Source organism: Bos taurus, chromosome 25 (genome assembly GCF_002263795.3).
Source record: "Bos taurus isolate L1 Dominette 01449 registration number 42190680 breed Hereford chromosome 25, ARS-UCD2.0, whole genome shotgun sequence".
In the NCBI taxonomy this organism is placed as follows: Eukaryota; Metazoa; Chordata; class Mammalia; order Artiodactyla; family Bovidae; genus Bos; species Bos taurus.
Window position 1 is genome coordinate 750,960 of NC_037352.1, and position 26,386 is coordinate 777,345.

Below are 26,386 nucleotides of genomic sequence, written 5' to 3' on the forward strand. Positions count from 1 at the left end.
AGGAAAGCGGAGCCCAGGGTGACTGGCCAAGGGGAGAGGGGCCCGCTGGCCCCCCAGGTGCTGCAGCCAGGACAGCAGGAAGGGCCTTCCCCGTGTAGAACCTCGAGGGTCCGCACACCGGAGCCACCCACTCCACGTCCAGGCCTTGTCCTCCTTGTGGACACGGATGACCTGTGCTTCTTAAGGCGCTTCAAACCCCCTTCCTGTCTCAAAAGGAAGAAGCAGACTCTTCCTTTCTTGACAGCTTCTCTGGTGTTGTCCTGAGAGGTTGTGATCATTAAGTCTGGACTGCTTTCCAGCGCCACGGGGACATTCTATAACCTGCGGTCTACAGCAGCAGAACGTGGAGCGGCAGTAACGTGGCTCCGGGCGGACTTCACTCTGAGAAGGGCCCTCACAGGCTGCTCAACCCCACCCGCCTCTGCTCGGCCCCGCGAGTGGGCAGACCCCAGAGAGGCCAAGGCAGGAGCAGCACATGCCCACCCGTGAGGGGCCTGCCTCCCACCTCCCTGGAGGCCCTCCACAGCTCGCAGGGCCCACGTGGGTGGGTGGAGGGGGTCCCCAGAGCCCGGCCTGCCTTCCCTGTCACCTCGCTCTGCACAGACGCGACACACAGAATTTTAATGTGCTGCCTGAGTGACACCCATCAAAGTGACGTGCAAACGGCGGCGCCCAGAGAGCTGCTAAGTGCCGGGAAGCAGGTGACGGGCCTGCTGCACCCCAGGGACGCACGTGTCACCTGCTCTCCCGCCTGCTCCCTGCTCCCGGAAGCTGCCTCGCCCTGCGGGGCGTGGGCACCCCGTCTCGCCCTCCAGGCTGAGGCCTGCTGCCATCAGCGCTCACTGGCACCCACCTGCTCTGCATCCTCCACTGGGTCAGCAGCTGCGGCGCACACAAGGAGCCCCATTGTTCTCTGCGGCCCGGGACAGCCCTCCTCCAGACGCACACCCTCGGCCCTCGCCGAGCGCAGGCCCGTCGTGGGGCTGGAAGTTTCCGCCTGCAGCAGGGGACCTCCTGCCAGGGGCTTTGGGGTGGCGGTGAGCAGGCGGCCAGGAACCTACCTGACCACACCGCCCGCAGCTCACACTCCCACCGCTGTGGCTCCGGGCTGGCTTCCTGGACACTGCCCAGGCTGGCCCAGCATGTGTGGGAGGTGTCCTTGCGAGCTTGAGGGTTGGCACCCCACCCTGCATGCGGGAGAGGAGAGCGTGGGCAGCTCCGTGGTCCCCCTTTCCCGAGGAGCCGCTTACCCACCGTCTCAGGGGACAGCCCGACAGGGACACAAGGTGTCGACCCGTCCCGTCCTGACCGGGGCTCAGGCCGGCCGCTGACGGTGGTCTCCATTTCTGAGTGCAGACACACTCCCCACCCTGCAGGCTGCGGGCACCTGTGGGCCAGCTTGGCTGCAGGTGTGCAGACCGGAGCTCCCAAGCGCCTCTCTCCTGGCCCATGCCTGCCAGGGCTGCTTGCGGCCAAGGGAGGCCCATGGTGTGCTGAACACTGCCCTCAGCCTCTCGGCTGACCTCACTCCCCACACCTGGGGCACCTGCTCCCCAAAGAACTGCTCCTGGACACGGTGCCGGCGTTCAGCCCTGTCCTCCGGGCCTGTGAAGAGTGGAGACGTTCTTATGTTGAGGACCAAGGATCAGAAAATTCGCCCCCGGGTGGCCTGCGTTGCAGAGCACGTGGCCACCACAGGGTGGGCATCGCGCTGCAGGACAGACGTGGGTGGGGCCAGGCTGTTCCTGTGAGAGATGCTTGCTGACCGTCGGGGGCTCAGAGGGGGCTCCCAGGTGCTGTGGTCAGTCACCCAGGGTCATGGGCAGCACACACAGGGAGGAAAGGTGACCTAAAGCAGGTTTCAGCGGCCATGGCCGCCCCAGGGCTCCGAGAGCAGCTGAAGCCTCACAGCCGCCTCAGAACTGTGACAGTTACTTAGGAGAGGAGTTAAGTGCGGCAGGCGAGGATGCTTTACAGATGACAGCGCCCTCCGTGGGGTGAGCAGGAAGCCCATTAGCCTCACGGTCAGGAGTGGGAGACGGTGAAGGCGCCTCCCCGGGGCGTGGGGCTGCAGGTCTCCAGGCAGAGCAGCCATCCACTGCTGCTGATGCCAAGGAAGGGCCGTTTCACACCTGGGACACGTCCTGGGGACGCTCCTCTGTCCTGAGGCCACACCTCCTTCGAGGGGGTGGAGGGTGGGGGCTGGGGTCACAGGTCAGCAGGGAGACGGAGGGGCCGGAGCAGCAGGCGGCCCCCCCTAAGGAACACAGTTCCAGAACGAAGGGCAGCTTTGCTGTGCGGTGTCCGGCCAGGGGGGCGAGCCGCACAGCGGTTAGCCGGACACTGAACCTCCACCCGCCCTTCACCCAGATGGGACCCCTGCCAACACCGCCGTCCATTCAGCACTCCCTGCCCAACATGCAGCTAACATGCCTCCCTTCTTGGTTGAGACAAAATACAAAATGAGACCAGGTGAAAAGCACAAGGGAGGCCACGCAGAAGCTGAGGGAAACTCTCCCACCGGTGTTTACATAGCCGCCGGCCGCCGCACGTCATGGGACACGCATGTCCGTCTGTTCCCGCCTGGATGGGGCACCAGGAGGCCGCGAGCCTGTCCAGTGAGGGCAGGAGCCCCTCACGTCTACCTCGCACTCCTCCCAGAGGCCCCATGTTGCGTGGGGCCTTGCCTAGGTCCGCTGACCCCTCCAGCTATTGGAACCGCCGGCAAAGATGCCCTGTCCTCGAGGAAGCTGGGCCACCCTCAGGCCCCAGAAGTACTACCGCTGCCCGCCTAGATGTGTGGCTGCTCCTGCTCGTCTTCCGTCCCCCCACTGCCCCAGGCTGGGTCTGGCCTCCAGTCCACTGTCCCCCCACCCCCAGGACCCCATCTGCCCAGGAATCCTCTGGAGCTGGTGTGAGCTCGCAGGTCTCCTGGGATAGGAGCCTCCTGGTCACTTCTCACATCTGTGAAGATTTCAGCCAGAGCTTGGATGGTGAATTTGAAAGAGCTGGTTAAAGGCTTCACGCTTTAAATAAAATAATTTTAAATTGCACGCTCCCAGTTAGGAAGCATTTAGCAAATTGCCAGTCTGGGTTTCACGGACATCCTTGGGCGCTGCAGGAACAGGAAGTGACCCGTGTGACCTGCGCGGTGACCCTCCTCCAGCTGCACTTGGTCACGGTGCTGGTTAATACTCGGTTGCTGTGGCAACCAGACTTCAGCGCCCCAGGTGTCCCGCTGCTCTGGTCCATGCAGGTGTCACCAGCCAGCCCAAAACAAGATCCACAGTAATGACCTTGGCTGGCTTTGCGGGCTTGGGGTAACACACAGGAATGCTTCCTGTCACCGGAAATGAGACTTGGCAACAGATTTCTCAGGATTAACATATTCCAAACATTTAACATATATCAGGCTGGAGGGCACGGTGCCTTACTGTTTCTTTGTCTTTTGTTTCCTGTGCATGAGAATTAGCTGGCTCGTCTCAGAGAGCCGAGTCAGACTCCTCACGAGAGGCGGGCGGTGCTACACGGGCCCACCGGACCGAGGGCGAGTTCTGATCCGCCTCCGCGCTGGCCACGCAGGGCCGACGCTCTGAGACTGGAGGAGGTCGGGGCGGATCTGCATTGTTGGCTTCAGGGGACAGCTCCAAGTCGCCGTCCTGGGGCTGTGGTGCTGAGTCTGAACAAAGTATTCAGGTGTAACTCTGAACACAAAACTTATTCCAGAACAAAGCAAGAGATGTGTTTTTCAGAGTGATTGCTTCCGTGAGGAGGCGGACGTGGGCTGACGGATGCCTCTGACTGTGTTTCCACTCGGGCAGTGCAGGCGCCGCCAGAGGCAGGAGTGAGGGTGAGCAGAGCCCGCCCCGAGTGTGCGACCCACAGCCCCCCACGCAGAGCGCAGACGCACGGGAGCTTGCGGGAAGGAGGGCAGGACCTGGGCACGCTGCGTCCTCTGTGCAGCAGGGGCTCTGCGCCAGTTCAGGTGCAGGTGAGACAGAGGGCGCCGCCCAGGGCCGCCGGCTCCCAAACCAGAGCAGCTGCTGCCGCCCGCACACCCCGACCTTTTCCAGCGGAGGCCGCCACGGGCGCTATGACAGCACGGCTGATTCTGGCACTCTCAGAAGGGAAAGAGAGGAAGAGAGCTATCCAGGTACTGAAGATGAGCCAAGCGTTCACGGTGCTGGCTGTCCCGAATGCGGGTCCTGAACCAAGTGGCAGAGTGGTGGGGGCGGGAGGGAACGCACGACAGTGTTTATGGCGAAAGCCTGACCCTTACCTCACTGTCTTGTGTAATGGACCACAGAGAGATCCACTCCCTCCATTCTGGACGGTGCTTTTCACCAAGTTAAGGCCTGAGATGCATGGATGTATCAATAACAGACCACCACACAAGCCTCCGGACAAAGCCACACACGCACACATGGAGCACAGGAAGGAGGGGCCCAGCCACAGAGGGTCCGGGAGGCCTGCGGCTGGAGGGCTGCCTGCAGGTCAGGGCCTAGCTTCTGTGCTTCCATCCCTGGGTCCCGCTGCTGCTCTTGAAGGAGATCAAACATCTCTTCCTTAGATGAAAGGAGATTTCTCACCGTCCAAACGGACAGAACCCGAGACACAGCACAGATGGCATAGGCGTAGACTGAGCTTACCGGGCGCCGATGCAGCGCCAAGTGCCTGGCGGGGTCCCAGTGACCCCTGCCCCCAGCCCCGGCCTCGGGCACAGAGGAGGAGGCAGCCAGGTGAGGAGCTCTCTGCACCCGTTGCTGGGCGTCTGGAAGCTCAGACCTTGAGATCGTCCCAGCCCCATCCTGCCTGCTCGACTCCACGCCAGAGGGCCCTCTTGTAAGGACTGTCCCCAGGGAGGATGGCCCATTTGTGGGATCCAGGCATCCCTGGGCAGCACCTCCTGCCAGGCAGCGGTCCCAGGAGCAGGCCAACTTTGGGACTGGCCAAAGACGGGTCCTACTTGGCGGCTGGACACCCTGCTACCCTCCAGCCCTGAAGACCTGTACCCTCCTAAATCCCAGGATGCTGGGCCCCGCCCCAAACCCAGGTGGGGCCTGAACCTTGCCTGCACCCCACCTTCGCCTCCTCTTTGCTGAGACTCTGAGACTCGTCCCAGGGCGTGAAGCCCCTCCTGTGAGGTGGAGACACTCCTCCAGCCTGGACAGCCACCAACAGGGCTTTTAGAAGCTCTTGTGGATAACCCTGGCCCAGCTCACGTCCACTCACCTTTGACTTCACTTATTAAAGCTAACTTATTAAAACTAACATTCATCCTTAACAGAAAGCAAAAACGTTTAGTGAAGATAACTCAGAACCAGAGAGAAGTAGGAAGCGACCTGCTCACCCAGGGGTAAAGCTGGTTAACTCCTTGGTCATGGATTTCAAAACAGCTTCTAGAGGCAAGATGGAATAGAGGACACACTGCTTAACGTGGCGTAAACATGGCCCTGCACGCTGAACAGCACTGTGCTGAGTGAACCTTATCGTGGAGCAACGGGAGCAGAAGTAGCGTGTATGTAACCAGCTCCCCACCTGAGCCTCAGACTCCCCCACAGTGGGGCGCCCTCCCTCACCTCCTGGTCCTGCTGCAGGAGCCCGAGGGGCAGGCCACCGGAGGTGCACGACATGCTCCAAAGGGGCGGGCACCAGCCTGCCCAGTCCTGAGAAAACAGCTGCTGCTGCTAAGTCGCTTCAGTTGTGTCTGACTCTGTGCGACCCCATAGACGGCAGCCCACCAGGCTCCACCGTCCCTGGGACTCTCCAGGCAAGAACACTGGAGTGGGTTGCCATTTCCTTCTCCAATGCATGAAAGTGAAAAGTGAAAGGGAAGTCGCTCAGTCATGTCTGACTCTTAGCGACCCCATGGACTGCAGTGCACCAGGCTCTTCCGCCCATGGGATTTTCCAGGCAAGAGTACTGAAGTGGGGTGCCATTAGCAGACAAGCCCAATTTAGTCTCCAGTCCAGCTGCAGTGTCCAGGGCTGGCTCAGTAAGATGTCCATGGAGCGGCTGGGCGGAGGGCTCCAGGGACTCTGAACAGACTGGGAAGCCACGTCAGATCTTTTTGAGGCCGTGTTGACACTTTTCATCAGGATGAGCTGCCTCGTGAGGGTGGACTTGGGAGCTCTGCCTCAGCCGCCCCCCAATATTGCGTGGCTGGGGCTGTGGCCCATCCCACTGCCGACTGGGCTGCTGCTCAGGGGCTCTGCCTGCAGGGCTTCCACCCAGCGTTCCACCTGGGTCCAGCCCAAGACCCGGCCTTTGTGCAGAGCCCGAGGAGGCCCCCAAACTCCAGACACCTCACAGCAAGCGCAGCTGCTCCACGGACACTCAGGACACGAGGACTCGGGGTTCTCGACATGATGAGCAAGCGCACCACCAGCCCGGCTTCTGAGCCAGGTGCCTGGAGCCCCACTGAGACTCCTGTCTAGGGGGCTGCCCGCTGCTGCCAGTGACCGCTCAGAGGACCTGAGCCCCACGCCCCCTGCAGGCTTGGAGCTGAGACGCGCTCCAGCGGGAACCAGGCCGATGCGCTGTGGGGAGGGTTTTGGCACCCACCAAAGACCTACATCAGAGGTAGTGGGGGTGCAGGCCAGAGGGGGCTGGAGGAGCCCCTGGGGAGAGCAGTCCCTGCTGAGGCCCACGTGGGTCCATGGACACCACGCAGGTTTCACCCCTGAATCCGGTCTGTCTTCTGAATGCTCAAAAGACAGGCGTTGAGGCTGAAGCCAAATGGAAAACCGTGTCAACTGGACATGAACTGGAGACGAGCCAGCATCCCATGACGAGTGCAGAATCCTGGGTTAAGGAGGTGGCCCCTCCCTGGTAAGCGGAGGACATGGCCGCCAGGCCTGCTGGACGCACTGGGAGCTGCTCACGGGAGGAAACTGTGCCGGTGTCGGTCTCCGTTCAGCGGGTCCACCCAGACAAGAGCTGCTATTGTGACAGCAACAAAGCATGGCTTCCTAGTTTAAAATTGCTGTTTTAAAATATCAAAGCTTTCACAAAAGGAACTGGCACATAGTTGCTGACCCAGGCCGACCTAACAATGTCTCTCCCTGTTACCGTGCTGGCAGAGGGTAGGCTTGCCGACGCTGTGTTCCTCCCGCGCCCAATGACGGGGCGTGGGAGCCAGATGCTCCAGGGACGCACTCCGGACTCGGGCCGCAGTGGGCTCAGAGACAGGGCCTTCTCTGCGGGCCGCAGTGGGCTCACTGAGACTAAGGCCTTCGCTCGCTCCTCAGAGCCTTTCAGGCTCAGGACACAGGCATGTCCCTGGCACGGGAGCAGCGCCGGGGCGATGGGAATGAAGCCTGCCTGTTGGCCTCGCCTCAGGTGACGATCAGTGCTGAGGAAACAAGGACGAGGACCATCTCGCCAGCTGCTTTTAGCTGTTCTGTGCAAATGTGATCAAAAAAAGGGCTTCTTAAAAACGACCCTGACGATGCACTCCGGGACACCTCCGGGAGGAGGCGGTAGGGAGGTGTTGTGCCTCGGGCCTCATGCCAGCACAGTGAGGCTCCTGGCCCTAGACCACAAGGGCCCTGGGATGAACAGGGCAGCGAGTCATCAGTGGTACCTGCTCAGACAGAGCGTCCACCTGCCCACTACCCCAATCCAAGGCCTTGGAAGTCCCCACTCCAAATGGTAACACTGCGCAAGCAGAGCCTCTGTGGACTGAGGGGCACTGACAGGTTCTCACGTGTCACATTGGTAAGAAATAAACAGTGTTGGGAGGGGCCGAGCCGCTGTGCTGGCGAGTGTGGAAAAGCTGCTGAGTTTAGCATGATCAGAGATGAAAAGCAAAGCAAAGGAAGAGGCAGCCAGGGAGTGCCCTGGCCATCCAGTGATTAGGGTTCTGGGCTTTCACTGCCTGAGTTCACTCCCCGGTTGGGGAAATGAGATCCCACAAGCTGTGTGGATCCCGCCAATTAGAGAAAATTATTACACTTCACTATCAGCTTAGCACTCAACAATATTCACATAGTTGCAGCGTAAAGACCAAATATTAACTTAATGACACTTGTGATGGCTGACCTGAGATGGAGGAAGAGCGTTAGGGAGGTGGGAGAAAAACAGCGGGAAGTGCACGGAAGACGTCCAGAGGCGACACAGCAGAGGCACCGGACGGAAACACGACCGGATAACGGAAACACAACCAGATAATCACGACCGGATAAACCCAACAGAAACACGACGGGATAAACCCGACAGAAACATGACTGGATAAACCCGACAGAAACCCGAAGGAAACACGACAGGAGAAACCCGACAGAAACCCGACGGAAACACGACCGGATAAACCCAAGAGAAACACGACCGGGTAAACCCAAGAGAAACACGACCGGGTAAACCCGACGGAAACACGACTGGATAAACCCAATGGAAACCCAAAAGGCAGAACTGCTTGGGGAGATGGAGTCACCCCGAGAAGACGACGGGGTGAGCGCAGGAAAACCACGGTGAGCTGTTTGTATTACAGGTTGTGTAATACGTCTTGAATTTCTAATCCCTTCACACACCTAACTTAAAGAATAATGAACAATCTTCAGGCCATGCTCTCTGGTTGCAGTGTAATAAAATCAGAAACTGACCAACCAGAGAAAAGCTACAAAGCCTTAAGCGTTTGGAGTTTCTGACCCTCTTTAAACAGCACCTGGGCTAAACAGGCAGTAACACCTGAAGGTTATGAAATTGCGTGTCTGTCCCTTGTCGGGGACACCGGGCCTCAGCCCACAGGGGCCCAGGACCAGTCACAGGGGGGTGACCACCCATCTCCACGCTTTCATTTCAGGTAAGAAGAGTGGACAAGTAATGAGTTAATCAACTCAAGATCTTAGAAAATACTAAATTCCTTCCTCCCAGAAGGAAGCGACCTATAAAAAGTAAAATTTAATGAGCCAAAACACATTTAAAAAAATCTGATAAATAAAACCAGTTCTTTGAAAGGAGCCACATGGCTACTGTGCAGTGGGAGGGCGGAGGGGCCACACAGGCTCTGGTCGTCACAGGACTGTCACGTGGGGCTGGGCTTGGGGGCAGGGGGAGGGCGGCTGGTCAGCAAGCAGACTGGGGCTGCAAGACCAGCCGCGGGCCTCTGGGAACCGGGTGCCGATGAGCCTGCCTCGACAGCCTGGGCGATGGCACCCAGGAGCCTTCTGCCCATTGCGATGCTCATCATCAGCTATACTGTGAACTGAAAAGGAAACACTGGCCCAACACCTACGCGACTGAATAAAAGTACGAGGCAATTTAGAAGATTCCAGACAAAAGCCCTCAAATTCAGGGTTTCTTCAGTATTCTAGAATTCTGCTTATTCTGTTTTAGAAACAAACGGGTAACGAGATGTAATGGGAGAAATTCAGAAAAACTAAAGCCTCAATAATTATGTAAACAAGAAAAAAGTCTTCAAAATATATTTTCTTCTCAGTTCCACTAAGTGATGGTCACCAGATTCTGCCAAGTGAGAAAAGAGAAAGGCGGGACCCGACATGGTCGTGCGGGGATGCCAACAAGCTGTGTCCACGCTTACAGAGTTGAGCGGGCTCCAGGTGAGGACGGAGGTCAGGCAGGTGCTGAACATGGGGTGGCGCCTTTGGTTCCCCCACCCCAGCCCCTCCCCTGGGCAGTGGGTCTCCTGCACTGTGCTCCCTGTGGCCGGGAGGGGACAGAGAGGAGACAGCAAGGCCCAGAGCAGCCTGAGGAGGCTCAGGCCAGAGGGGCAGGTGGCGCTGGGACCCCAGCGAGGGCCCCTTCCCGGCCACGCACGGTGAGGACACAGTGGCGCCTCCTGCCTCCCTCTGGGAACCACCAGCTCCTCTGGGTGCATGGCAGCCCCGAGTCACCTGACCTAGGCTCTCAGTCCTTTCCAAGGACACGACCAGACATGAGGCCAGAACCACACAGCCCAGCAGCACCCACATCTCTGGGAGGTCAGAGGGCTGGGACAAGGGAGGCAGGGCTCACTGGAAGGGTGAGCTCATGGCAGGGTGTCCTCAACTGCCTCTGATCACGGGAATTTAATCACAAGAAACTGCTTTCTGGGACATGGGGCTGATGTGAGGGCCAGGCAAAGCTCGAGCTGGCTGGCAAGGGTCTGAAAACGCTTTGGTGGCCTTGCTGTGGCCGTAGCAGCTCTGAACTCGAGGCTGGCCAATCGCTTCCTGCAGGCAGGCTCCACTCCAGCACTGACGGGTTTTAATAAAAACTTCCAATTGGGCCAGTAAAGCCCTCATTAAGCTGTTTTTAAAGCATGAATTTAAGAGAGGTAAGGGTCACAGGGAGCCTTTAATTTGCAACAGCTGGCGGGAGGTGCCGCTGTCACAGGGAACGGGGGTCAAGCATCCAGGCCACTTAAACATGCGGCTGCCTGACCAGCCTGGAGGCAAACCTAACAGGCGGGGGCAAGGGCGGGCGCTGCTCTGCACCAGAGACCCGGCGGCAGGTGACCCAACTCAGCCGGCCTGCAGCCCAGGCTCCCTGCCAGACCCCTGCCAGCCCCGCTACGGCCTCCTGCACAGCCCACTCATGTTTATTTCAAACACTGTGGTTCACCACTTGAGGTGCCGCCTGGAGGATCCGCTGTGCTCTCGGCTCACGTGCACAACACGTGGCACAGCTCACGTGGGTCACCCCCACCGGCTCCGTTGGGGAAAACACGCCAGCTCAAACCTTCGTTCTCCAGTAAAGCCTGCTCTCCTATGCTGTGACCTACTACAACTTGATAAAATATGCCTTTGTAAACAAAGATGAAAACATTTTATCTTTCTCTACTTGATCCTGCCAGAATTCGCTTTCCAGCTGGCTCTCCTGTGGACTTCATGGTTTATTGCAACTGGATTTTAACTAGTTACACAAATCATTGTTTTGTCTCCAAATTGTTTGTGCTCCATGTCTCCCTGCTGCATGGTGGCTTTGTCAGGGGTGCTGGTGGCATTACTTGGATCCTGTTGTCTCTTAAGGCGCCCACTGTGTAGCCTGGACGCTACTGAGGATGGTTAAACATCTTGGGGAAACAGATCACATTTAGGATTCATGTAAAATAACTGTGATAGTGTGATTCCCAGGCATGGGAAGAAGCAACAAGGGAAAACATTTCCTGGATCATAGTGGTAAGTAATAAGATGGAGGATCCAGAGAATCTTTAATTATCAATGGGGCCTAATCCAGAAATTAGCAGCTGGAACAGCATATCAACAGGAACTTTCACCTGACGCAGGATGAGCCTCCAGTATCATGGGACAGAACTTGGTCATGTAATGTCTCCCAAATATTTGTCGAATTCCAGATTAAGAGGAGGAAACTGAGAAATGGAGTATTTCCTGCCAAATCAGTAAACAAAGGCTGTCACAGCCCTCACTGATTGCACCCCTTCGATGTGAGCTGGTGAGCCCCGAGGATACTCAGGATGTGGAAACTCGGGACACCAGCGCCAAGAGCTGAGGTGCCCATCAAGGAGTGATTCAGTGAGAGCAGACTCATGCGTCTTCCCACACACAGAGAAGCGCTGAACTCGGCATATCTGGTTTTCTTTAATTTACAATAATCTTTTGACATTCAGACAGCTCAGTTTAGTTGCTTAATTGTGTCCAACTCTTTGTGACCCCATGGACTGCAGCACGCCAGGCCTTCCTGTCCATCACCAACTCCGGGGGCTTACTCAAACTCATGTCCATTGAGTCGGTGATGCCATCCAACCATCTCATCCTGTCGTCCCCTTCTCCTCCCGCCTTCAATCTTTTCCAGCATCAGGGTCTTTTCTAAGGAATCAGTTCTTTGCATCAGGCGCCCAAAGTATTGGAGTTTCAGCTTCAGCATCAGTCCTTCAGGACTGATCTCCTTTAGGATGGACTGGTTTGATCTTGCAGGCCAAGGGACTCTCAAGAGTCTTCTCCAACTCCACAGTTCAAAAGCATCAATTCTTCAGCACTCAGCTTTCTTTATGGTTCAACTCTCACGTCCATACATGACCACTGGACAAACCATACCTTTGACTAGATGGACCTTTGTTAGCAAAGTTACGTCTCTGCTTTTTAATATGCTATCTAGGTTGGTCACAGCTTTTCTTCCAAGGAGCAAGTGTCTTTAATTTTACGGTTGCAGTTACCATCTGCAATGATTTTGAAGCCCCCAAAAATAAAGTCAGCCACTGTTTCCCCACCTTTTTGCCATGAAGTGATGGGACCAGATGCCATGATCTTCATTTTTTGAATGCTGAGTTTTAAGCCAACTTTTTCACTCTCCTCTTTCACTTTCATCAAGAGGCTGTTTAGTTCCTCTTCATTTTCTGCCATAAGGATGGTGTCATCTGCATATCTGAGGTTATTGATATTTCTCCCAGCAATCTTGATTCCAGCTTGTGCTTCCTCCAGCCCAGCGTTTCATATGATGTACTCTGCATGTAAGTTAAATAAGCAGGGTGACAATATACAGCCTTGATGTACTCTGTTCCCAATTTGGAACCAGTCCATTGTTTATGTCCGGTTCTAATTGTTGCTTTTTGACCTGCACACAAATTTCTCAAGAGACAGGTAAGGTGGTCTGGTATTCCCATCTCTTGAAGGATTTTCTACTGTTTGTGGTGATCCACACAGTCAAAGGCTTTGGTGTAGTCAATAAAGCAGAAATAGATGTTTTTCTGGAACTCTCTTGCTTTTTCTATGATCCAACAGATGTTGGCAATTTGATCTCTGGTTCCTCTGCCTTTTCTAAATCCAGCTTGAATGTCTGGAAGTTCTTGGTTCACATACTGCTGAAGCCTGGGTTGGAGAATTTTGAACATTACTTTGCTAGCAGGTAAGATGAGTACAATTGTGCGGTAGTTTGAACATTCTTTGGTGTTGCTTCTTTGGGATTGGAATGAAAACTGACCTTTTCCAGTCCTGTGGCCACTGCTGAGTTTTCCAAATTTGCTGGCATATTGAGTGCAGCACTGTCACGTCATCTTTTAGGATTTGAAATAGCTCAACTGGAATTCCATCACCTCCACTAGCTTTGTAGTGATGCTTCCTAAGGCCCACTTGACTTTGCATTTCAGGATGTCTAGCTCTAGGTGAGTGATCACACCATCGTGATTATCTGGGTCGTGAATATCTTTTTTTGTACATTTCTTCTGTGTATTCTTGCCACTTCTTCTTAATATCTTCTGCTTCTGTTAGATCGATACCATTTCTGTCCTTTATTGAGCCTATCTTTGCATGAAATATCCCCTTGGTATCTCTAATTTTCTTGAAGAGATCTCTAGTCTTTCGTATTCTATTGTTTTCCTTTATTTCTTTGCACTGATCACTAAGGAAGGCTTCCTTATCTCTCCTTGCTAGTCTTTGGAACTCTGCATTCAGATGGGTATTATCTTTCCTTTTCTCCTTTGCCTTTAGCTTCTCTCCTCTTCTCAGCTATACCATTGGCCCTTTGTTACAAAACTTCTACATAACCTGGCTACTGCCTCGGCCCCCTTGGAGGAGTCCTCTCAGAGTTACTAGAGATGCTGCCTCCTGGGCCTAAGTCCTAAAAACTCCCGCCTGATACAACATGACTCCCCACCTTCAGGCTGTGACTGTCCTTCAGGCCCACGTCTTCAGGTTTGTTAGTGTTTTCCTCAGGTGTGCCCACTCTGCAGCAGGCCTGTTTCTGTGGGCTGTGCATCTCCAGTAATCTGTCATGGTGTCAAACACCGTGTGTGGAGAAACAGCAGCTACTGAGGTAAAAACAGTCACCCAGAAACGTGCCCCCTCCGTGGGCTGTGGCCTGCGCCACCGCCCTGAGGACCACAGGCTGCCCGGTGTCTCAGCACGGCTGCTGCACCGCCGGTTAGCTTACACTTGACTTCTGCTCCCTGTAAACTTCAGTCCTGTCCCTGCTTGTCCATCCTGCCCTTGTGGGTCCCCTGGATGGGCACTGAGTACTGGTGCTCTGGCTGCAAGTACACTTTCCTAGGGACACAACGTCCACCGTTAACTTCTCAAACCTACCTTCAGTTCACACCGAGTCACTCCACAGAGGAGGAGGGTCCTGCCCCCACCGTGTCTGTCACAGGCGTCCTCCTTGCAAGACACGTGCCTACTTTCGCTTTAAACCTTCCTGTACTTTATTTTTTACATCTGTTTATTTATCTGGTTGTGTCGGGGCTTAGTTGCGGCATGCAGGACCTGGGGTGCAGCACATGGACTCTAGTTGCAGTCAGTTCGGTTCAGCCACTCAGTCGTGTCTGACTCTTTGTGACCCCATGGACTGCAGCACGCCAGGCCTCCGTCCATCACGAACTCCTGGAGTTTGCTCAGACTCATGTCCATTGAGTCAGTGATGCCAACCAACCATCTCATCCTCTGTCGTCCCCTTCTCCTGCCTTCAGTCTCTGCAGCATCAGGGTCTTTTCCAGTGAGTCAGCCACGTCAAATGGCCAAAGGATTGGAGCTTCAGGCTCAGCATCAGTCCTTCCAGCTGCATGGGCTTCACTGCCCCAAGGCGTGTGGGATCTTAGTTTTCCAACCAGGAATCAAGCCCATGTCCCGTGCACTGGGACGTGGGTTCTTTACCCCTGGGCCACCAGAAAGCCCCTGTCCCGTGTTTTGGAGCAGGAGAGGAGGAAACGCAGGTTTCGTGTCCCGGCAGGTGGATGGTTCCCCTCCTGCCACCCTGCCCCTGGACTGCGCCTCCACAAATAGTGCCCCTCGGCCCCCTGCACCTGTGCCCCGAGGTGCAAGGCCCTGTGGGCTCCGTTCCTCCCCCCAAAGGCTGGGCTCTGCTCCTCAGTCCAGACCCCTGGGCTGGTGGCTCCTCCTCCTCCATTCATTCCTGACCCCACCCCCTGTATCCAGCCCTACCCGTGAGCTTTTATTCCAGACATTGTAGTTTTTTCCCCTGTGGCCCTAGTCCTTCATCCCCTTGTGCTCGGGATCCTGCTGTGGGTAAGGGTGTGACACCCCTGGGAGAGCACGTCTGTTGTTTCAACTGTGCGGGCAGCCCCTGGCAGTCCACCTGTACACGCGTGTGCAGGCCTGGGGTCAGCAGGACTGGCCCGAGCCCACAGGAGAATCTGTGGCTCCTCCACCGGCTCCCCCCGACCCCCAGCTCCTCCTGGATCCTCAGAGCCAAAGAGGACAGGCTTCCCTCAGAGAACCGTATGCCCACGCCAGCCTTCAAGAAGCACTCACACTCATGGAGACCCCACCCAAGTCTCCACCCTGACACCCCCGCCTCCATCCTCACCCGGGGCCTCTGTCCAGCACCAGCCCCGCCCCACGGCCATTCTTCCCTTGGGAGCCCACTGGACAGAACCCAAAGGGAACCCACACAGAACCAAAGAGAGATGATGTGCACCACTTTGTGCCAGTAATGGCTGCGAGACAGTCCAGGAAGCCCATCTGCAGTCCCTGCTCGAGGCCACAAGCCCCAGGTCATCTGTCCTGCTCATCGCAGGTGGCCCTGCTCTGCTGGTGAGGGAGTGACCTTTGAGGAGTGAAGCTGAAGACACTGACCTCCGACAGAGGCCAGACAGAGACCATGACGGGGGTGGCCCTGGATGCTGAGGTGAGGCCAGCGCAGGAGGTCGCCCCCACCACCACCCAGCGTGGGAGGTCGCCGCCCCGCCGCCCCCCACCCAGTGCAGGCCTCAGAGCCACAGGGAGCCCCTGCTTCTGCTCCCAAGCTCAGAGGATTGGGGTCCAGACTGGCCGCACTCCCCAAGCCCTGCATTTCTGCCAGCTCGGGGGCCCGTGGGGTGGCGCTACCCACAAAGCACAGTGGGACCCGCAGTCTCCCGGCAGAAACCCAGGAAGACCCAAGCCTGTGGGGCCCCAGGAATCCTGCGCCTTCTGGGGTGTCCCCGTGCACGCCGGGGAGTGAGGGCCGGCCTGCAGGGCACCATGGCCCTTCAGTCACCAGCAGGAACGCCAGTGCCGACATCCTGGATGCCGGCTGGGTGCCCACAGCCAGCATGGGAGGCGTGATGGGCAGAGGCGTGAGGCGGCATCTGGCCTCATTTGGCGGAGACTGCGGGTGAGGACTCAGGCCCGAGGCAGCCGGTGCAGCCGCGGGAGACGAGACCCGTTGGCGTGAGCAGCCGACACCCGGATTATGTGACCGCCACTTACCAAAGGAGTACCTGAAAGACAAGAGGAGAAGAGCTGTCACCAAACAGCTTCAAATTAATGCATCGCTTTACCTGCTAAAGAAAGACTGACCCACTGTCTCCAAACAGAACAGGCACAGGTTGCAGAGGTCAGAGGTCACATTACTGAGCCACAAGGAAGAAGGGCCCTCAGGTGGCAGAGCAAAGCGGAAGCCAGGGGGAGAGCGGTCTTCAGAGGTCTGAGTGGAGGTGAACCTGAGGAAAATCTGCACTCAAGTGTCTGAGTGGGGGGCTCGGTGAGGCGCACCTGCCCTGGGCGTCTGAGTGCAGGTGAGGTGAGGGGAGACCTGCCCTTGTTTACTGAACCTGGGGCACACCTTAGGTTCCCAGGTAACCGTCACTGACAGGAGTTTCTTACTGGCCCCACCGCACAGTCGCACTGCAGGCCTATGCCCACAGCAGGGCATGAGTACGTCTGTTTGGAAAAGTACATGTAACGCTCTTCGCCCCTGAACAGCCTGGAGCCAGGCGGGCTGATGCTTCTGCAGTGGGGTGGTTTTTCTTAGAGGCTTGGTGAAAAGCCTGTGTAGATGGGGCTCAGGCAATTCTGATCCCTGTTCAAAGGTCACCTGCGCTTGGTTTCACTGCAGTGATCTCCTTCAAGCATCGTGAAAATGTCCTACCCCGGAATCGTTCATTTCAAATGACACCACGTTACGCTGAGCACAGATTATTAGAAAAGCAGCCCTAAGGGGAGCACGTGTCAGACATGCCTTCCCTGAGGGAGTTGGGGCCCTGGGGAGCACACACGTGTGTGACCCCAGGTCATGGGAGGGAGCCCCACAATGTAACGTGAGTGGACCCAGGATACTCCTCACACCATGAATCCTCTCCCCAGGTCAACACAACGCCAGCATGCGGACCCTGGGATAAAGGGCACAACTGCCTGGCTCAGCGAGTGCCCGTGAGTGAGGACCAGGCACTGGCCTTGGCTGCACCACGGACAAGCCACATGCCTGCTCGGTGGTGGCAGCCAGACGCGGAGGCCACAGGTGTCCCCAGCCGTGTGAGGCACAGACAGGACACGGAGAGCGGTGCCGAGGGTGAGTGGGGACGCAGGCTGAGGAAACGTTTTAGAGGTAGATGGTGGCTGTTCTTGCATAAGTTAACTAGTTACATTTTGTGGTATGTAAATAGAGATGCTTTAGGACAAACATTTGTTCAATGAAGTATTGACACGTGAAAGGACAGGGAGTCCGAGATTTGCAAGCCCCCAGGGAGGGCAGGGCAGGTCCGAGGGGCCCCCGAGCGCCTGTTTCCTACACCAGGCACCTTCCCGCGGAGAAGGTAGGACGCAGACCCCATCAGCCTGGCAACCAGACACGCGGTGAGGCCAGGGGCCCTTCCTCACGGAGTTGGGGTGCTCATCCATCCAGCCCGAGAGAGGCGGGCTTCCCACAGGGAACACCGCTTGGAGGAGGAAGACAGGAAACGGCTTGAGCTCTCTGATGAGCAGGAGCCTTAGTTTCCACAGTAAACCCTTTACAACGGCCAGTCACACGCTGCCTGATGGAAGAAGTAAATTCTTCCAATAAGTGACCTTGGTGAGCAGAGGAGAAGAAGGGGCTGACTGTCCGAACCTCACGGAGTGGACGCTGCCGGTGTCTCTCAGAACCAGCTGGAGAAGCCTGGGAGCTGACAGGGCAGCTGGCCAGCCCGGCCCCCGCCCACAGCCTGGCCACAAGAGCAGCGTCCCTCAGTGGACTCGATGACAGGCCTCTGCTGAGGGCGTTAGGAAATGCCTTTTCGTATCTGCGCCTATTCTGAATTTTAAATCTCAAGGCTGCCTGATACAAGATTTTTAAATAGGTAGTTACATCTAATTATGTGAAAAGCTAAAAGGTATTCATTAGACTTTTACAGCTTTTATTGTATTTTTAACAGCCGGAACTTATGTTAGAAGAGGTAGCCATTCACAGAACCAGTTTGGGGGATGGTCTATTGTTCTGGTTTTTAAAGAAACTCAGGTGCACCCTATTCTAAGAGATTCAGATTTTGCTCCCAAATGGTTTGTGTGAGCGCCTCACCTCCAACTGTCTGCTAGAGACAACACTGCCACCACCACCAAGGGTGGCCCACAGTTCACTGACCACTCATTTCCACGGGCAGGAAGGCAGAGAACTGAGGTGGGGGAGCCCCCCGCCCCCGCTTCTGTGTGCATAGCCCTCGGCCTCGAGTCACCCAGAGGCCTTTGCGCCAGGTGATTGGAACACTGAACCGGGTTCCTGGAGATGTTTCACTTTGTAGGAGGGCATCAGGGATAAATATTTTATCTGCTCTCCCCTGGCTGGTGGCAGGGGGCGAGGAGGGGCAGCGTTGAATCTGCGTAATTCTTCCTGCCTGTTGCAGAGGAGCATTTCTCCACTCGGGAAGCAGGTGGACGGGAATTTCTAACAAAGCAGGTTCTTTCAGGCTGAGCCTGTGAGCGCCCCTGAAGACAGCTGAACAGAAGCAGCGCTGGACGGGAAGGCCAGAGGAGCTAAAGCAGTGGCCTGGCCATGCAGCCAGTGGGTGACGGCCCCTCCTCCCCAAGCTAAGGAACACAGGAGCCACCATGGCACAGAAGGCCACGTCCAGTGCCATCAGCGGGAGCAGAGAAGGCCCATGTCACGTCCGATGACCACGGGCAGTGGGGAGCCACCATTCCCGCAAGGCCTGGGGTGTCCCCATGGGCACAGGGCCCCCCTGCACAGCCATGCGGTGGGGATGGCACTGCACTGCTGCCCAGACCTTGAAAAACCATAGCATCAAATCCACTTCTCCAAATCAAATCCGTCTATACCAGGGCCGCGGGCAGGAGAGCCTGGACATCTTGGAGTCTTAGGCCAAGATAAAGTTTTCCTCCTTAGCGACCACGATGCAGGGGTCCCTCAGCACCTCTGCGGCCCTTGGGCATCAGCTCCCGGCCCTTTGAAGTCGATCCTCTGTCCCTTCTGCCAGAGGCAAGTGCCAAGGCGGCTTCCTCTGCAGGAAGGGACTCCCGGAGCGCCCAACCTCGCTCCAAGTTTCCAGAGATAATCCTTTCTTCCTTGTGGGGGCCGGGAAGGTGGAGAGGGGGGAGGGCGGCCACACGCCGCCTTAAGCACAACAAAGAAGCCCTTCAGGATTCCTGCCATGGCCAAGCACAGATAACAGAACCAGAAACCCAGCCTCTGGGGGAGCTGACACTAACCGAGGAGCCTGGGGCCAAAGGGACAACTCGGGCTTCCCGTGCATCTGAGCAGGACAGTGCCGGGCCGGTCAGTCCCTGCGAGTCACTTGCAGCAGCAGTCCCTGAGCTCTGGCTCTGTGTCTCTTCAGTGTCCCTGATCCCCAGGACACTCAACTCCCCCCATCGCACAGTCCCCCAGCACAGGAGGCGGGCAGCATGGTCTCAGGTGCGGCCGTGATACTCCCAACAGAATCAAAGTTACTCCCGAAGCAGGAGGCTCCTGGGTTTGGGCTGAATGCAACCAGCAGTGCCCCCAAAGCCTAAGAAAACGGGTGGTCTTTTCTGAACTCATATAAGAAGACAGTTTGCTCACTCGCTCCCGCTGCCAGGAGGCCTTGCTAGGCTCAGCATAATGCCCCTGGGGCCCCGAGTCACCGTGCCCCATCCCAGGTGCCCCATCCGCCCTCTTACCAGATCTGTCCCACGTTGACCAGGGACATGTAGAGGACCCAGAGTGCAGCCATGAGGACCATATTGGCGCAACCGGAGACCAGGATGAACGAGGAGATGCCCAGCCCGAGGAGAGCCAGGGCGTCCAGGTTGGCATCCATGTGAGACCAGTCCAGCAGCCAGAGGATGGTGGGGGCGTAGCTCAGGGCATCCCAGCTGACTCGCCCTCCGAAGTGCCGCTGCACGCTCTGCAGGTACGCCCTGCAGGGCAGCAGTCCCCTGTCTCCGATCAGCTGCTTGTTCTGATGGAAGGCCACCAAGAATGCCACAACTGGAAGGAAGAGAAGACAGAGCAGTGTGAGCAGGAGCACAGCCGTCTGTGGACACTTCCCGGACGTGCGGGGCCCGGCCACGGGAGGAGACTGGGCAGGGTCTGAGCAGCAGTTTGGAATCAAAGTGTGGACTCGAGGAGTCTGAGTGTTTCACAAGTCTCTGGGGAGAAAGTAGAAGATCCGACCCGGAAAAGTCACAGGGCACAGGTATAGGCACACACCTGTGTGCTGCTCCTGCGTGTGCACGGTGTGTGTGTGCATATACAGCACACACGCGGCTCTAGGAAGTATGTGACCGGCTACACAAAATGGTTAGGTAACCATCCCAGAGGGAACTTTGCTTAAAGAAAATTTACAATAAAACACTTATGTCAGAAACGTCGAAAGGCCTCAAATCTAAACTTCTACTTTAAGAAATCAGAAAAAAGAGCAGATTACATATAAAACAAGCATCAGAAAAGATATTTTAAAAAAGAGGTGACATCAATGAAATTGAAAACAGGAAAAAGAAAACCAAACCATCAAAATCTTATCCTTCTTCGATAAGATGAATATAATTGATAGAAGTCTAGTCAGAATAACCAAGAAAATGAGAGAAGACACCAATATCAGGGATGAAAAAAGGGACACTGCTAGAGATTTCACAGACAAAAAGATAATACAGGAATACTGCAAATCTAAGATCATAAATTTGATGACTTAGATGAAACAGACCAATTACTTGAAATACATAAACTACCAAAACTCACAAAAGAAGAAATAAAGATAATACATCACAACCAACCAATTTCATCTCAGAAATGCAAGGCTGGTTCAACTCTCAAAGAACAACCAATGCAATCACCATACTAACAAGCTAAATAAGAAGACCATATGATAGTATCAATAGACACACAAAAAGTACATGAAAGAATTTATTCATTCACGATAAAAAAATTTTTTTAGCAAACTAGGAATAGAAGGATACTTCATCAATCTGTAAATGGTGGCTACAAAAAACCTACACCCAAGTTCATACTTAGAGATTAATGGCAATACTTTTCCCTGAAGCCTTGAAACAAAGCAAGACTCTCTCTTCTCTCATTACTCCAGTAACACTGCATAGGAAATTCTAGCCAGGGCAATGAGGCAAGTATAAAAAATAAGAGCTATATAGATTAGAAAGGAAGGAAGGAAACTATTTCTATTAATACACTGCCTCTGTAGAAAATCCCCCAAAATCAACCAAAATTGAAAAGAAGAAAAAAAAGCCCTCATAGCACTAATAAGTGAGTTTATGAAAGTCACAGAATACAAGATTGACAAACAAAAGTCAACTGTATTACTATATACCAACAATGAACTATTGTAATCTGAATTTTTAAAAAATTACAACAATCACCAAACACAGGGTCTAGACTAAAAACACTGACAAAATATACACAGAATCTGTATGTGGAAAACTACAAAACATAATGAAAGCAATCTAAGGAGATCAAAATAAATACAAAGATTCATTGTGTTCATGAATTGGAAGAGTCAGCATCATTAAAAAGTCATTTCTCCCCAATTTGATCTATAGATTCAACGCAATCTCAATCAAAACATCCAGTAAAGTTTTCCGTAGACACGACAAGCTGATTCTGAAATGTGTATGTAAAAGTAAAGGAACTAGAATAGGCAAAATAATTCTGATAATGAACAAAGTTCAAGGCCTTATTTTACTCAACTTCAAAACTTACTACAGAGCTATGGTCATCAAGACAGTGTGGTATTAGCCAAAGTATAGATACATAAATCAATGGAAGAGAGTCTAGAACCCAGAAGTAGACCTACCCAAAGATAGTCAACTGACTTTTGACAAGGATGCAAAGACAGTTTAATGGAGAAAGACAGTCTTTCCAATAGGTGGTGCTGGAATAACTGGCCATCATATGCAAAAAAAAAAAAAATGAACCTTGATATATAACTCACATCTTATACAAAAATTTATTCAAAAAGGACCAGAGACTTAAGTGTAAAACATAATAGTATAGAACTTCCAAAAGAAAATATAGAAGAAAATGGATGTGACTTGGGTTTTGCAATACGTTTTTAGATAAGAACAATCAAACCATGATCCATGAAAGAAAAAGCCAGTAAACTCTATCAAATGAGAAAGTTTTGCTCTGTAAAACATATTTTTAAAAGAATGAAAAGACAAGTTGCAGATTAGGAAACATATCTGTAGCTCACATATCTGATGAAAGACTTGCATCCAGAATACTCAAAGTGCCATTAAAACTCAACAAGAAAACAGACAACCCAGGTTTTCAAAGGGCAAAAGATCTGAGCAGACGCTGAAAGTCATCTGCTTCACACAGAGGATCCACAGATGGCAAATAAACACATGAAAAGATGCTCAATATCATTTGTTGTTGGGGAAACGCCAATTAAAACCACAATGCAATATCATCACACACCTATCATAACAGCCAAAATCCGAGAAACTGAAAATACCAAATGCTCCAGAGGATTCAGAACAAGGGGAACTCTCATTCCCTGCTGGTGGGACACACACGGTACGGTCACTCTAGAGGACAGTTTGGCAGTTTCTCATAAAGTTAAACACAGATTTACCATGGAACCCAGCAATTATACTCTTAGGTATTCACCCAAGTGAACTGAAAACTTAGATTTACACAAAGGCCTACATGTTCATAATTGCTAAAACTGGAAACATAGATGTCCCTCAGTGTTGGAATATGTAAACAAAGTGTGGTGCGTCAGGGAGCATCAGTGGAATGTTGATTCACTCAACAGCATGGGAGGACCTCCAGGCCGTGTTGCTGAGTAAAGGAAGCAGACCCAAAGGCTCCTGGGAAAGGCGGACCCCGGGGCCGAACACGGTCAGAGCGCGCCAGGCGCTGGTGTGGGGAGCAGTCGGTGACGCGCCCGGAGGACTCTGAAGGGATGGCACTGTTCTGTCTAGTCCTGGGGTGATGGACTACTATGCATCTGTCAAAACCCATAAAACTGTACATCACAAAACAGGAACCTTATCTAAACTATCAAAACAACCTAGACAGGACCCCAGGGGATGCCAGGCTAGAGTGCAGACCAGGACACGTGAGTGCAACTCTGCTGCTGACGTACAACACGGCCACGCAGATGCAGCATGGAAGGCGGGAGGGAGGGCTGGCCTAATTAACTTCGGAAATCGTTTTGAGTAAAAACTATGAAATGTAAGGTCAAAGACAAAGGGCTCCGTAGAGAAACACTGGAGTCTTAAGTGGGGGTAGGCTCAGACGTGAGACTCCTGCCCAAGTTCTGGATGAACTCCTCTGGCCCCGCCCAGGCTGCAGACTCCAGGCCCGTGTCTGTGCAGACACCCCCAGTGGGCCCAACACGCACCCTGTGGGAACCACCAACCTGCTGCGACCCCCCAGCTCAGGCCAGAGCCTGAAGCTAAATGAGGATCCAGTGGAGAAGCTGAGCTCCTCCCCGGCCCCAGTAGGGCTCTCCCCAGACCCACAGCCTGTCCAGTCTCCAGAGGACCCCAGATGAGCCCAGCCTGAAGGGCGTCCATCAAACACAGGGCCAGGCCCGCTCAGTACATCAAGGTCATGAAGAGCGGGGAAGCCCAGAGATGCTGCAGCCCTGAGGGGACAGAGGAGCCGTGACGGTGTCGCGGTGCGGGGACCCGACGGGAAGGGGCGCTGGGGGGAGGCTGGGTCGAGGCCGTGGCTTGGTCACCCGTGTTTCCAGTGTGAGTGTGACAGATGCCACGAGGGTGAGCGGACGCCTCAAGAAGCCGCTAGGGGCTCGGGGTCCAGGGAATTGCTTGGTGGTGACAGCTTTTCTGTAAACGTGAGGCGTCCCCACACCTGAGGTGTAGATGCCGTCCTGGCTTGTGAGGAGCTCTGGCCCCTGTGTGGGCGCGTGTGGTGGTCGGGGACAGCTCTGCGGGTCCCAGCCTAGTTCTTGTGCCCAGGCTGCAGCAGCTGGACAAGGAAAACAGCAAGCTGAGGTCCTGCATGCCCTGCCTGAAGGCCAACATCGAGTGCCTGGAGGTGGGCTGCCCGCCGGCTCCCCGCGCTCCTCCCGGGGTACTTGCGGGCCGCCGGGACCTGAGACAGGGCTGCCAAGAAGGCGGAGCTGCCAGGTCGGCAATGGGCCTGTGGGGGGCATGGCTGGCCACGGGGTGTACCTGCCAGCAGGAGCAGACTGGTGACCCGGGAGCCAGGACAGGCGTGGCCCTCCCTTTGCTGGAAGGTGTGAGGCGCTGCCCGGTTCCTGGGGCTTAGATTAGGGGCCTTGCAGGTGGGCAGTCTCTGACCTGAGTGTCACACCCAGGGGCTGGGGTGCGGGGTGCGGGGGGGAGGACACAGGTGGAAAAGGGTCTTGTGGTGGCACAGAGCAATGACAGAGACTGAAAACAGTCAAGGGAAATTTATGGAGCAGGAGCCGCTCCCAGAAGACAGAGGCCAGAGGTGTTACACACCATCCCCACTGCAGGAGCCCCCAGGGAGATGCACAGACAGGCAGGACAACGGCACTAAGAACCCCGTCACGTGTGCAGAGGGCGCGGAAGCTTAAGGCCCATCACTCAGCCTCCTGGTGGGTTACACTCAACATCAGGTAGAAGGTGTGGACCCCACGGCCTTGTGGGAAGTTCCTGGGACTTAAGTTATGCTGAGGTTGCTGGCAGTCCCCAGGAGACCTGCAGCCTCCAGAAGAGACCAACCCAGGACGCTGCCTACTTGCCAGCCGTCTCAGCCAGGGACCCTCGTCGCCGAAGATGGTAAACTGGTTCCTTAAGGCGGCTGACAAACTCCAATCCTACTCCACATAGTGAGAAAAGGTAGGTGGAGAAAAATTTCATACACCAAAGCAACTCACTCTGTGCTCAGCGCCAGGCTTAAACTATCTGCCTGACCCAGCGGTTCAGAACGGTTTCCTTCTGAACTGAACTGAGGGTCCTCGCGAGATCAAAGCCAGCCGGGCTGGTTCTATAAGCCGCGCTCTCTGCTCGAGGCGCTAGCGGGCTTTTCCCACTGTTAACGGCGCCAGGTCTATTAAAGCCTCGCAGATTAACATTGTCTTGACTTCATCTTTCCCTAAGTGACAGCTCAAACGTTTAGACTGCCTGTTTAATCCCGTGGAGGATAGAGCATAGCAGCAAGAACTATTTTTTGCAGTAACTTAGAGCACTGGAGAACAGACGAGAGTCGTGGCTGAGTTGCCGCCCCTCCCCTCCCCGGACCGGGGCCCCGGGTGCCCACTCCGGGTTGGCAGAAGGTCGCCGGGCAGAGAGCGGCACGCGCGCCCCCTTCGAAGGCGTGTGCGGAAGCGACTCAGAAATGACGCGGGGACGCCCGGTGCCCAGTGCCCTCTGGACCCGCTGGGACCAGGCTGCCCACGGGCCCAGGCCACTCTGCCGGTGGCCGCCCCCAGCCCTGCCGGCCCCGCGCTGCCACGTTCGTTCGAGAAGCTGTTTGGCGTCGGGTGCCACTGCTGGTCTCGGGGGTTTGCGCCCCTCCGCGCGTGGGGGCCGGGGCGGGGCACGCACACACGCTGGGGGTCTCCGGGCGCCCAGTCGTACTCTGGGGGGCGGCCCGGTGGGCGAGGCCGGCGCGGGGCGCGCGGCTCTCCACCTGCTCACGCCTGGCTCGGGCCGCGCCCCGCAGGTGAACCCGCACTTGCTGCCCCGGCACCAAAGCTGCGGGGCCGCAGTCACCGCCTCACCGGCTCTGGTCAGCGCGGGATCGGCCGGGGAACCCCGGGACTCGGCCGCGAACACGCTTCAGGGGCGCCCTGGGCGTGGCGGACGGGGCGCGCGCGGAGGGGCCACACTAGGGGCCTGGCCCAGCGGACTCACAATAAACGAAAGCGAGGGCCCTCAGGAGCACGATCCTGGTCAGCCAGAAAGTGCCCGCGCGGAGGCGGGCCGGGCGGCCCTTGAGGTCGCGCCCCTGCCCCGGCGGAGCCTCGGGCTCCGGGTCCCCAGCCCCAGCCTTGCGTCTCCTCAGCGACTCCCTGGGCGCCGCCATCGCTGGGCCAGCACGGCGCATGCGCCGGGGCGCCGCGAGCCCCGCCCCGCCGCGAGGCCCCGCCCACACCTGAGGCCAGGCCTGCCGGCCGGGGGCGAGCTCCTGGCCTGTTGCCGCGCGCTCCGCTAGGCCCCGCCGCATAAGCGCGTGGGAGCCTGTACAGCCGCGCCCCCGCCCCACCCGCCCGTTCATTTACTGCCTCGGCCACCGTTGCAGGGGCTTCCTGGGCACTCCCCTGCCTAGGCGCCGGCCCTCCGGGACCCTCACGGTAGAGAGGGCGGAAAGGCACTTAAGAAGCAGAAATGCA

General features: G+C 55.7%; 1 protein-coding gene across 1 annotated transcript in view; it reads right to left on the minus strand.

The window, feature by feature from the left end:
- The window catches only part of LMF1 (lipase maturation factor 1), a 51,638-nt gene extending 25,558 nt beyond the window's left edge, over positions 1–26,080 (minus strand). Inside the window, exons 1-3 of the mRNA NM_001075190.2 lie at positions 25,908–26,080; positions 19,758–20,067; positions 16,098–16,108 (exon numbers count right to left, since the gene is read on the minus strand). Of these exons, the coding sequence (NP_001068658.1) occupies positions 16,098–16,108; positions 19,758–20,067; positions 25,908–26,079 (493 nt within the window). The 5' untranslated portion in view covers position 26,080. The remainder of the gene's footprint in view (positions 1–16,097; positions 16,109–19,757; positions 20,068–25,907) is intronic.
- Between the last annotated feature and the right edge of the window lie 306 nt (positions 26,081–26,386).